At 39.4% G+C, this 13,938-nt stretch overlaps 1 protein-coding gene across 2 annotated transcripts in view; it reads right to left on the minus strand.

Annotated features, from left to right (window-relative positions):
- Window positions 1–5,480: 5,480 nt before the first annotated feature.
- TM9SF3 (transmembrane 9 superfamily member 3) overlaps window positions 5,481–13,938 on the minus strand; it is a 60,310-nt gene continuing 51,852 nt past the window's right edge. For both annotated transcript variants that reach the window (XM_062606700.1, XM_062606701.1), the window contains exons 13-15: window positions 13,510–13,593; window positions 13,324–13,400; window positions 5,481–8,764 (exon numbers count right to left, since the gene is read on the minus strand). In XM_062606700.1, coding sequence (XP_062462684.1) covers window positions 8,697–8,764; window positions 13,324–13,400; window positions 13,510–13,593 — 229 coding nt within the window. In that variant the 3' untranslated portion in view covers window positions 5,481–8,696. The remainder of the gene's footprint in view (window positions 8,765–13,323; window positions 13,401–13,509; window positions 13,594–13,938) is intronic.

Raw genomic sequence — 13,938 nt, forward strand, 5'->3', positions numbered from 1 at the left:
AAAATAGTCAGTGAAGTTTCACACCAGCAATGCAACTCGTGACACCCACAGCTAGCTATCTGAAAACAAAACAATCTCTATCCATCGCTGTCAAAGGCAGCTTTTTCCTTTGCAGAATCCCCTCCTGCCCAACACACGTAAACAAAATCCACTGCCTTTTCAAGCCTCGCTGAGCAGGAATGCACACAGCTTTTTCTGAACAGCATCCATGAGCAAAGCTATGCAGAAGCTACTTAGCACATAACATGTCCCGAGGCGAAAACACATGCATACACATTTATTAGCTCTTCCACAAGACCTGCTTCTTCCCTCTTGCCAACACTTGGGTCCAGCGAATCTTCCAGCAAAGTGACAGAGGCACTACTCCTTTGGAGCCTGTCCCACTGCTGACTCCTCACCCGCCTCCAGGTTTACAAGCAGAGATTTCCTTTCCTGGTCTTAGCTCCCCAAACATGCTAATATATTTCTTCCTCCATGCACATCACCACTCAAGGGCAGATGGAGCCCTGGAGACCTGCAGCACATCCCTCTGAACACAAAGCATTCTCTTGCCTCTGCATTTCCAGTGCCCCTCACATCTGCTTAGGCTTAGTTCATTGCTTCCTGCTGCACGTGTAACCCTATGTGCCGTGCATCACTTCCTACAGGCACCACTGCATGCTCTGCAGAGCCATCACCTCCCTCTGCTTGATGACACTCTATCAAAGGCTCATTTAATCCGTTAGTACCATTACAGGCTTCCCACCCTGATGAAGCATGTTCAATTTCCCCCTCTTCTCTTGCACATTTTCTCCACCTGGTTTTATCTAGCAGTCTATTGCTCTCAACATTCCTTTCCTTATACCTCCTAGAGTTGATCCCTCTCAAGACAGCCCTTCTTCACCAGCTTGACCACTATCATTGACAAATCCGGGTGATAAAACTAATATTGACCCCTGATTTCACTTCCATCCATCACCCATTTTAGTCTCTCCTGCAGTAGGTTGCCGGGGAGGTTCTTTCTTTGATCAAGTTTATTGCATTGCCACACAAGAAACACTTGTAAGGTTAAATGATTCACTACCCTTTCACTAAAGGAATCTTTAAATGTGCTGACGCATATGTGCTGAAACTTGTTCCAGGGGTTCTGAAATACACTCTACAGAGCTTGCTGCAGTCATACGCAAGGATGACAAGATGTGTACCTGTGCATTAACAACTCAGCACACATTTAAGGAGGTGATCCTGCCCTTCTACTCTGGTCCTGTGAGATCCCACTTGGAGTACTGTGTACAGTTCCAGTGTCCTTAACATAAAAAGGACATGGAGCTGTTGGAGCAAGTCCAGAGAAGGGTCATGAGGATAACTAAGGGGACTGGAGCACCTCCCGTATGAAGACAGGCTGAGGAAGTTGGGGCTGTTCAGCCTGGAGAAGAGAAGGCTGCATGGAGACCTCATAGCAGGCTTCCAGTATCTGAAAGGGGCCTATAGGGATGCTGGGGAGGGACTCTTCATTAGGGACTGTAGTGATAGGACAAGGGGTAATGGGTTCAAACTTACACAGGGGAAGTTCAGGTTAGATATAAGGAAGAAGTTCTTTACTGTGAAGGTGGTGAGGCACTGGACAGGCTGCCCAAGGAAGTTGTGAATGCTCCATCCCTGGCAGTGTTCAAGGCCAGGCTGGATAGAGCCATGGGTGACATGGTTTAGTGTAAGGTGTCCCTGCCCATGTCAGAGACGTTGTAATTAGATGACCGTAAGGTCCTTTCCAACCCTAACCATTCCATGATTAACAACATAGCCCTGCTATACGCAAGCAGTGACATTTTGGGAAGCTAAGAGTAAGTAGCCTATGGTTGGAAAATTTCTTCCTGTTCATCAAAGTAGCAGCAGACTGGATTTTAAGTCTTTCCTTCTAAAAAAAACACCAGACTTTTTCCCCATCATTACTGTAATCCTTCAACTGTGTGAGGAAAACCAAGTTACTTCTGGGGTATTTTTGAGATCTTATCAGAGACAAGCTGTGGGAGGCAGGAAGAGAAATCTGTCGTAAGTATGAATTTTGGCTTGACCACTGGTTCCCAAACTGTGGCATGTCAAACTCATCTTTCATTACTTCACTTAAAATCCATTTCAGGGTTCATACAGAAGTCAGTCGTACTTGGAAAGCACTGAGCAAATCTGGTGGGTCTGGTGATCTCTGCAGCAAGGTTAAGCAGGAGGGCATGGGAATACCTTTGGAAAAGCATCTGTCCTAGATTCTGAAAGGTGAATCCACTGATCTATCCAAAGGCTTGTTGGGGGTTTGTTGTTTTTTGTTTGGTTTTGGTTTTTTTTTAAATAGGAAAAAAAAAATCTGTCTTCAATATATATATATATATATATATATATATTTTTTTTTTTTTTTCTGTTTTTCCCTTAAGGATGGATCTGGGAAAGTAAAAACATTCCCCTAAGCCTCTGCTATGAATGAAGATGGAATAGTTGCATTTACCTCTTCACCCACAGGCATCCTTTACAGAGGCTGGTAGCTACCTGAGTTTAGGCTGTATCCCAACAGTGGGTAGAATTTAATGAACCTCTCAAAAAAGCAGAGATGCTGCTTCATGGAAAATTGCCTTAAAGCAGTTTCCCAACCATAGGAAACTGCTGTTCCTGCACAGGATTTCTGTACTTACATTTTTCCGTAGTAACATCTTCATCCAAACCACACACCTGGCTACAGCACGGAACACGCAGGCATTTCTCTTGTCAGGCAAACAATACTTTAAAAAGGTTTGTCATTCTTACTTGTCATGCTTTAGATAGCTAAAACCAGTCAGACATTTCCTTCTTCATTACTTATTTCACTATACATATCATAAAAAAAAAAAAGAAGTTGTACATTTCAGATTCAGACAAAGGTGGGTGTTTGATCAGTTTCTGGAAGAGATAAACAGAGGAAAAGATCTCAACAAAAATCAACCTTCAGCTTCAACTAAGCAATTCAGATTATTAAAAACTATTCTGCAGAGTCCAAACATAGAACTTGGAGTAACCCATTGCATCTCTGCAACAATTTATTATAAAACTCCCCAGTTCTTGCAGGTAAATGGGTGTCTGACAGATCTCTTTTTAAAACAAACAGTAGGTAGTTCACCCAATTCACCTGCCAGCTTCTGGCCAGACATTTAGAAGAGAAATGAGGAAATTTCCATCCCATTCCTGTAGCTACTCCTCTGTAGCAAAGCTAGAAAAGCCCCATGCTAGGCTAATAATATTTTTCTCAGTCCAATAAAGCGATATGGCTAAACCAAGACTGATGATTCAGAATGAAAAAAATAGTGTAAAATGAACTCAAAGGGTCCAGTACACTGCCAGCAGCCCAGAAAAGCACCATGCCTTGTCCACTGCTTCAGTATATCACATAACACCAAAATTCCAGAGACAAACCTTTGAGATTTGAGAATGAGTAGGCACAAAGCCTTCCTTTAATCCAGTGTGGCATGATGTTTTCAGCTACGTTTGGAAGCTTCTCAGAGCAAGTTAGTTACTACAGAATGCTAGAATGGTTTGGGTTGAAAGGAACCTTGAAGATCATTCAGTTCCAGCCCCCTGCCAGGGGCATGGACACGTTCCACCAGACCAGGTTGCTCCAAGCCCCATCCAGCCTGGCCTTGAACACTGCCTGAGAGGGGCAGCCCCAGCTTCTCTGGGCAACCTGTGCCAGTGCCTCAGCAGCCTCGAAACTTCAGGTCTGTGCTTTGGTGAACTGGAATCTATCAAGGTAACTGCTGCATCATATGGGTAAGCATGTCTCAGCATCAGAAAACCCTGAAGTAACAGTTCTGTGAAATTCTGCATTTTGTTTATTGCACATAAACTCCTAAGCCTGAAAATGCATGCATCTTCTGGAATGCTGTAGTCAGGCGATGCCAGCTGAAGGATAAGTATGAACTTGCATAGTTATTCTTTGGAATGCTTCAAGCTCAAGGTTTTGAAGGAGATTTTCCATCTAGAATGTAAGGAAAGTTCCTATGGGTTTGGTTTTCCTAACAAATGAAGCCTCAGCACAGTAGAACCTCCAGAAAGACTTGACATATTGTTCTGCATTGCATTACTTGGAGCTGGCAAGAAAATTAACCTATCAACAAGCCAGAAGTGCTAATAGCAACTAACAATCTCCCTTGCTCACGACAGATGAACCCTTGGTCTATTGCAAATGGCTTGCACCATGGCAAATACATGGATGAAAAAAAGACCACAACTGGTATGAGGCTGGGGCCAATCACAACGTAACAGCAACTTTGCCTTTAGAGCTCTGCCTCCGAAATAGGTTTGTCCACCAGATAAAACAACTTTTTCTTATCCTTTTCCAAATTTAATTTCTGCCCTTCAAGAACTGCTTGAATTTACTGGAACCGCATAAACCCTTCCAGATTCATGGGTTCTCCCGTTTCCCTCCCCCACCTCCCCCGCATGCCATAACCCAAAAATGGAATAAAAAATTCAGAACCACAGAACTAGTTATAAAAGCAAATACTGCAACAGCTCCTTCCCATAACTGAAAAAAACACCTCCTGGATAAAACTGTGAGATGTGAGGAACAACTTGTAGGACGCATATGCAGATAATCTCCTTCGTAAAAAAAGAGAGTTTTCTCACTGAAGCTATTTAGCAAAAAGCAAATGTTCCTTTGCAAGGCTTTGGAAAACACAAGGCATCTTTTTTTTTTTTTTGGTTAAAAAAGGCTCCTGAAAAATGCAAGACATAATTGTGCTGCTTCAAAATTCTGAAGCACGGCTTTATTCCAACTGAAGTCCAGCAACAGCAGGGGCTTTCCTGACTTCAGTGCTAATCCTGGCACAAAATACTCAGCTTAGACAGCAGCAGTGCTAATAGCCATTGCAAGGCTGCCACTACTGTAAGTACATCTAGCTAGAAAAGATCCAAGGGATACAAATATGGAATCCTTCTCCAACCTAGTTCCAAATGACCCTTAAAATGAACCACAAGCTGCTCAGTTACAAATTAATTCAAGAGGACCCCTCCACTCTATCTCCAACTACACAGTTTACTTGTCTACAGACTGGAGAAAAGACCTACTTTTTTCCTGAGCTTATACTTTTTGGACATGTTCCAATGCAGAAATTGCTGATGCACTCACCATTAGACATTTTCCCTGTCTTCAGCGTAGCTCTGTACATAGACTTCATTGGGCAAATCTGGCTAGATGGTGGTGATGCTGAAAGCCAGAGCAAAATGTAACTTTCTCATTTTTGTTACCTCTGCAGTAATGACAGTGGTAATAATGTGCTATCAATTTTCCCCCGTTTTAGCCATGAAAGTGTTCAAAGTATGAGCTTTCTGTTGTTTTTTTTTAAACCTGAAACTTGTTAAAGAAACACACCTAGACTATCATACAGAAAGCAATTTAATTGTGTGTCCTTTACATAGTTTGGAATGTAATTCTGGAAAGGAATTAATAGACACTGTTGCTTGAAACATTCGGACATCAAAAAGAGAGCATAATGTAATGTTTATTTGCAGTCTCCATTATCTCCAATCCAGTATTCACCACTTTTCATACATGAAGTCCCAGAAGTGATTTCTATATGCACTCTGCCTCAACTGAAAACACAACTGTATTTATCTAAAGCATTTGATCAAGATTGGCTATTGGTACACAACTATTTACCCAATTCTCTGACCTCTGTAGCACAAGTGGGAAGAGAAGCACTGGGCAGCCAATTGATGAGTTACCAAAAAGTGTGAATTCAAGAACCAGAAACTCCTAAGAAAGAACCATGGAAAAAGGAGTGTTGGCTGTAAGATCTTTATTTCTTCCATAAAAGAGGAAGGACTACATCATCTAAGCAGAGAGCTTCCAAATTCTATTAAGCAAGATGGTTCAATCTATATCCCCAGTGGGGAGGGAAGGGGGGGGCAAATAAATAACCTTGCCCCAAACAGCAACCATAAAGCCAAGCTGCTCAAAACTGGTCACGTTTTGCACTCCTTAAGAAACCAGAAGAAAAGAGGAAAACAAAGCAAACCCCCAACTTGCATCCTAGACTGGAAGTATAAAAATGCCAATTATTTCAACACAGTACCTCTCCAGAAGAACGTGCTTGCAGAAACAAAAGCAATGCCTGTGCAGTGAGTATCTTTTCAAAGTCACTTTAAAAGCTATACAATCCTATCTGGATATGCAAAAGCTAATAATGCCAGACGACAGAGAAAGCAAGTAGGCAGCCCACCATTCTGTGGCATTAAAAAGTGATTAAATGAAATTCACAAACGGTTTAGTGACATTTCTGATAGACTAATCACATAGCAGTGCTCTAAATAGAGAAACAGACCCATTATCAAAATACTCACTTTAAAAAAAACTTGTATCTCGGTGGAGTACTTAATGTATTTATTGTGTGGAGATAATGGCTTCTCACTTCAGATTTAGAAGAACATAGATGAAAAGAGGGCTTCCCACAGCTCTATGCACTAACAAGAACTAGTACAAAACCCATTCTTTGCTTTAAGTTTTCCATGTTTTGGAACAAAGGAAAACTAACTGTTGACCGAGTTTATGGGCTCATCTTAAAATCATCCTGTACTTTAAAAAAAAACAAACATTACCTTCTGTTAAATGGCACTGTTCAGCTACAGACATCAACCATTCACTTGAAGCAAAACTTAATTATTTTCTGACAGATTGGCTAAAATTGTCAAGGGAAATCAGAGCTGAAAGTTCAAATACTTTTCACAAGCTATATATAGGAGGATGAATTGCTTCTCACTATTACCTATCAGTTCAGCTTCCTCACCCTCCAACCCAACTCTGCCAAGCATGGGTGTTTCTCAGTGTAGCTACTGCATTATTGGTACTTTTAAAGAGAGACAATACAGTGGTGATCAATACAAACACTTTGCTCATTTTTTAAATTCAGGAAGTTGCCTTCTCCACGGCAGGTGCTCTTATTTCAGAAAAGCCACACTGATGAAAACATCCCTACGTGGCAGATGCCTGAAAAAAAAAAAATAGAAAAAATATATATACATATATATATATCAATTCACCCAACTGGCTCTCAAATCTGTCACAAACACATTCAGAATATTTCTAGCTAAACACAGTGCATAATTAACAGTCATCTTAGAAAGACTTAACCTTTATTTGCCCATTTATTAGCCCATGCTTACCCCTACTTTTCTCAGTACACTAGCTGGATCACAAAACAGATTTGTCCACAAACAGTTTAGCCAAGAAGAATCTTTTTGGGCTGGTCATCCACTTTGGAGCTCTACTGTACTATACAGTTGTGTAAGCACATTCTGAATTCAAAGCATGGGGTTTTGATATTTGAAATCCACACTAATGTTGTATAAAGAAACTGGTGGTCAGCAGTATCACCTTTACAAACATTTTCAATTGCAAACTCATCTATTTTCACAATCGGAAAATTTTTGTCTGAAAAGTTTATTTTAGTTCTCTGAACACTCTAAAGCGACTGTGCTTTTGATGTTACACAAGTGTCCAGATATGATTAACAAAAATTAAAATGTTCTAAATTACAAATTTAATTCCTGTAAGAGCTTGAGAAAGGAAATAGAACAGAAAAGCATGACATACACACATTGTGAAGAAACCCCAACTTTTCATGCAATGGCAGGCAAGATGTAAAAAGCCACCCAAATTCACACATTTTTACACCGAATCATCAGAAAAGTACTCTGTAGTAAATCTGTACATCCAAATACATTTGGGATCTACACCTAAGTTACATTATTTAATGTTATATACACTTATTACCCCTTGTATAATGTCTAAAGGAAAATCATTCAAACCCAAAAAAAAAAAAAAAGGCAAGACTAACTTGGAAAAAAAGGAGAATCACTTTTGACATTCCATTAAAATGTTGGTTTTGTTTTAATCTAGACCTCAAATTCTTTATTATAAAACAAACAACCCTCTTCATTGAACATTTTGCTTTCTAACTGTACAGTAAATTGCATTGCAGAGAACACGTCCCGTCTTCAAACTGTATTTTCTTTGGATGGATTTAAGATGTAGCTGGATATTACTTTAAAGATAAATAAATTGAAGTTGGTCCAACTAGAACAACAGCTGATATATTACATGCATATGGGGTTTTTATATAGTTTTAAATTATTTTTTAAACAAATGAGTGTAGGGTATAGTTGATACCGCAAATAAACCAAAAAGCACCCGGAGTCAATATATAAAACATACCTCCTATCCTGGCAATGGCAGTAAAAATCAGAAGAGTAATCTTTCTGGAACAGCATTTTTACATAATTTAGAAATGTTAAGTACCAGGAAGACTACTAATCTTTTAGTTTTAGCAGCCAAGTTTCCCTCTTTTTATTGAATGGAACAAATGCTTTAAATAAACCGTTTGTCCTCTTCACTGAAGAGAGCTAGTCTATTCATTTTTAATGAGCTACGTTTTTTGTTTTGTTTTTTGTTTTTGGGAAGATTAGCCACGTACTGTAGTAATGCCTACTGCATATAATCCAAGCATTTGCTGTGAACAGTTGGAGAAAGCAGTCAGTAAGAACCTAGGATCAATGAAACAGATGTTACTTTAAGCCATCCACAAAATGGAGACCCATATAGTGCCCAGTGTTAAAACCCAAATTTCTTCTTGCTCTTTTTCTTGTGCAAGTTCATCCCCATGAAAACAGGAGGTGATCCATAGTTCAATTTTCTTATTTCCTTAGTCAATTTTCACATTAGTGTAGATTTTACGAACAAAGGCACTTGTTCCCATGTAACCAATAGCTCCTGCAAAATAAACCAAAAACGTTGAGTATGTTAGAAAGCTGATCATCAAAATAGGCCAGGAATATAAAACACACACACTTAAATAGAAAGTCGCCTAAAGCACGCATTCTGCATGCAGAAAATTATTTACCTGCAATACTTGTTTTTAAACTCTAATTATCCATGTTTCCAGTGAACATCTGGCAAGAACTTCCCTATTCTAGCAATCTACATCCATTAAGCCATCTTACCAAGAGGCCATGCTCACTTGGCCTTGATAAATATAGCAGCCCCCCTACTGCTGCCAATAACTGGGTCCCTTTTTCTGAACAGAGGGTAAAAAACATACAATCACCCACTCTGCAGGGAAGGTGGATGGGAGGCGGGTTTTTATTATAAGTTACATGCCTTCTGGATGACTGTTTTATTGGCAGATGGGTTTTTCGTTCCCACAAGGCACAAATAATAATAGATCCCCATCCCAGGAGTCTTAAACTCCAAGGAGGTCTGTACAAAGAGATTAAACTAGTAGCAGTAAGTAGTTAAAGGAAATTGCAACCTGTGGTTTTCAAATTAGTAAGAATCATGAGCAGAGTATGCACTGTCACAGCAGTTATAAAAGAACAGGTCACTGGGTCTTGATAGGGGCAACAGTTTATACTAAACCCAAAATACTGCAAGACTTGTGACAGCTAGAAATGAAAAAATGCAGTGGACCAAGACCTCTTCTCGGAAAGAGATTCAGCAACCTAGCTGGTCAAACCCAGAACCTCAGATTTGCCAGGCTCAGTAAATACTGTTGTTTTACAATATCTGCAGGTAATAGCTTCATCTCTTTCAAGCAAAATGAGAGTAAAATCAGCCTTGTGGAAGTCAGTTTGGCTAACTCTCAGGTTAGAAGTGAAGTTGAAAATTACGGAAGAATTAGACATAACTGCTTTCAGACTGCTAGAATAACGCATCATAAAACATGGGAAGAAAAGGATAGAGAAGTCAGGGCCTGTACCTTGCTACAGAGAAGAGAACTTCTCAACTGTCTGGATGCTCAGTAAAGAACAGATGCTAAACAGAAAAGATTTTTATATTTTTGCTTCCCTGAAGCAATACAGAAAAGCCCAGAACAAAGCACGAAACAACATTTTTCAGTGATGTGGGATGCACCAAACTTACCTAAGATGTGTTAAATACAAAATCCTAACCAACACTTAGTTTTCTGCCACAACTTCATTTCCCAATAAAAATACAAAGTTTCTTTTGCTATCAGAAATCAAAGGCTGCACAGACCTGCAGCCAGCAGTGCTGAACACAAGAGTTTCTCAGAATCTGGAGAGTTACTTATATACTGCAGACTAATTGGATAATTCTTGAGGTCAGCCATGAAACACTTGTAAAATTTTGGTTTTTACACCCCCAAAAGCCAACATTTATATCTTATCAGGAAATCTGCACAAGGCAAACCCAATGCATTACTCCAATGCTACTGCAGTGGGAAAAAGCTTGTGGAGTCAGTCTTTGGGCTATACAGCATTTCAAGCTGTATAAATATCATGGCCAGCAAATCAGGGATTTGTATTACTAACTTGGACAAAGTAGAGTTCAATTAAGACAAATACAGCACACACAAGATCAGGTTCCTGCTTCCAAGCATGAAGTGTGCTGAGGACACATCAGAGGGAATGATCCTATGAAGACCTGTCTCTCCTGGAGACAGACAGACATTCAGACAGACCCAGCATGGGCTTGGTGACATGAGCTTAGAGTTATACAGCAGCACATGCAGATTCTTCTACAGTCTGTCAACAAACTCATCTTTTGTCTTATGCAGTAAATGGACAAAATAATGTCACTAAACCCCAGCTTTAAGACTTGTCATGTTTTGCCTGTTAAAGCAGGCGCTACCAACAGATTTAATGCCCATTTTAGTTGCTAAACTCAGATACATTCCAGAACTTGTTCTCCAAGGGTTTCTCTAGTGATGTGATGCCAGATACCACAGAGATTTGGGAGAACAAAGCATTAATTGTGTTTCATTTGCGATCTAGTGAATGTGTGCATGAGATGGAAGTGAGGGGGAGGAGCAGAGAGTAGCAGTCGCATGAGACCACAGGCTCTCAACCCCATAAACAAATCAAAACCTATTCTGAATCATAGAAGCCTTATCGATGAAGACCACTAATGGCCAATATCCAAGGCAGGGGTTAAGCCTCAAGGCTACTTTATAGGCATTGAATAAAACATGGGACAGGGAGGGGGAAACCCTAGACAATGACGACAAGAGAACATCCTCCTGAAATAAATGCAGGATAGCTGGTTCATTTACATAAAAAGTCGATAGTAAAGGGAATTATTTATTTATTAAACACCTTATCAGATTATATTTCCGACTTGGTTGTGGCCTATATAGGTTTAGCAGAAACAGACTGCAAGTGCATTTCAGCAGAACAAGGTTTTTAAAAAGAAATAAATCAGAAAAATCAAAATAGTGAGGAAGAGAAACCATAGAACAGAAAAAGATTAATTCTTACCTATTACTTCAAGCCAATTACCACTTCCTACAGTGGTAATGTGATGGTAAGCACAGATTTTTTTTAAAAAAGCCCTTCAATCATACTTACAGTATTTATCTGAACACTGAAGTGTGGTATTACAAGAGGCTGTTCTGTATACTACCTAGCTCCTAAGTCATCCACTGAGTTGAGGAGTAAGTTTTATTCTTTTCTCTCACTAAGAGGGAAACACAAGGAGCTCAAAAGGTTTGGAAGTTCTCATGGGCTCCCTACTGTCCAGTCTCGGCACTGAGATGCTCTACAGAGGGCAGCAGACTTTGTGGATCAAAGCACCCCACTACATGTGGGATTTGAGTTCACTAGGCACTGTCAGAGGAACTAAAACCCGAGTTGGATGATTCAAGCACACAGAGAGTTTCCCTGTGGTTGCTTTGGACCCTAACTAGTTTGTCTCACATTCAGCTGTGTGCTGCTGAACACACCCATTTGTGGGAGCCTCCAAAGCACAGCTCTACACACATTTCACAGGAGACATACAGTCAGTAACACACATACTGCACAATTCTTTAACACAAATGTCTTTGTTAGACCTCAATGGCAGCAAGTTCCCTAGACAAATGCTTTTTGACAGGGGATTTTTTTTTTATTCCCTCCACATGCTGTAAATGCGAGTTCTCACTAAAAAGGAATCTCACAGCTTCTCTTCCAACACACTTAAAAAGACAAAAAGAAACCTCAATAGAGCTGTGGAAATGAAGTTTAATGTGTTAAAGTATTTTCTGATTCTGAATAAATTTGGATTTTACTCTAATATTCCATCAAGTAGTGTTCTACCATGACAAGAAAGCATTTGAGAATCTTCCTTTTCCATGTTTTAAAAACCATTTTAATTACAGAAACTAGTGGGCAAGCTTGGCTTCGGCATCATAGACATTTTAATCAATACCAGCCTGAGCACTTTAAAAAGAAAAGATTAGAGCTGAAAAGTGTAAGCCTATTAAAGAAAAAAAAAAGAAAAAAAAATGGCTGCAAAACTACCAGAACAGTAGGGAAGTGTTGTAATGTGCCAAGAACCTGATGAAGCAAGATTATATTGTATGAGAGAAAAGGGGAACAGGTACTCAGCAGTTAAGAGATTATTTCCCTCCCATTTTTATAAAGCACCATGAAATTACCCACCTTCCTGGGATATCAAGAAATGTATACTTTACCAAAATTAAGTTCCTGTAAGATTTTATATGTTTCAAATATCTAATGCAAAGAAAGCCTTCCACCAGTGTCTATAAGACTATTCATGCACTGCTGAGAAGTATTAAATAAGGATCACACTTAAAAAGCAAGTAACATCATGCAAAGTGTAAAAGAACTAAGTAGCACTTTTCAGAAAGTCAGGAAGCAAAGGATAAAAATAAAGCTAACAGGTGAACAAGTATATCCGACTTTATTACATGACCTCCACGCCAAAAACTATGTTTTTTTCTAAACATCTGTCAAACAAAATCTTAAAAAGCAATGAAACCCAGCTGCACATAGGAGCACTCTGAACTCTCCTCACCCACGAATATCCCAATACTTCCTTCTCAAATGTTAACCTGAAACTTCATTCCTTTTTGTACTGGTCACCCTCACATATACATGCCACAAGATACAGACAGTAGTGTCATGAGCACTGTTACATCATTGGTGCCTCAATGGTTGTATCTAGCTCCTTTTCTTGGGGCAACAGTAAAAACTGCACAATGAAATTCTAGCATGGACCAAACTTGATTTGGAATTTGTTTTGCAGAATTTCTTGCCCAAGATTGAGTCTTTCAAGCTTGCACTGAAGGTGAAATTCTCTGCACAGTACATAAACTATCTTCCTATCAGAAGGCACAATCCACAGAGATCTCCTATATTAGTTAAGGATGAGGTATAACCACAGAACTCAAAGTTTCTGTTTCAAAATTGTAAGCTTTTTTGATCAGATCTTGCAGACATACACACTCCACCACCAAAATCACATAGCTAAAATCAGAAACATAACAGTCTGGAAAATTCCAATAGAAAACTGCCAATATATTTAAAACTTACCACACATGATTCCCAAAGCTGTGCTAAATACTGCCATATAACCAAAGTAAAATGATGTTTGAAACAAGCCATACATCCTGAAAAAGACAGATAAGAATTTATGCTAGGTATTTTCTCCATTTTTTATCAATAAATTTATTTGACAATGCAGTAATCTGATATTCAAGCAAGAAAACTACCACTTACTTTGTCTTGAAAAAGTAGTAGTAAAAGGAGTACATGTAAACATATATCGCAGTTGATGCCGCGGATAGAAAGCTTGTCCACTGCCTGAAAGTAAACACACATGTCCATCATAGATCTAACGAAAAAGGCTTTCCAAGAAAATGCACAAAGCACTAAAACCTTAGTCTGAAAAAAAAAGTGCACTGGTTCTACAGACTTATTTAAAAAAATCTACATGTTGTCTGCTGTAAGTGACAAAAGGCTCTACTGCAACAGCTACCACTGACACCAAGCGATGATCCTTCTTCATTCATGTTCCTGTGTGCCTTCACGTTACCATTTTTTTATACAAATATACATGAGCTCACAGATGCACATACACATAGAAAGCTCCTGTACAGAAGGGATCCAAGAACTGTTTTTATTCCCTACAGCTAAAATCTGGACATG

This window comes from Pezoporus occidentalis, unplaced genomic scaffold (assembly GCF_034315485.1).
Source record: "Pezoporus occidentalis ecotype Australia unplaced genomic scaffold, CSIRO_AGI_Poc_V1 ctg98, whole genome shotgun sequence".
In the NCBI taxonomy this organism is placed as follows: Eukaryota; Metazoa; Chordata; class Aves; order Psittaciformes; family Psittacidae; genus Pezoporus; species Pezoporus occidentalis.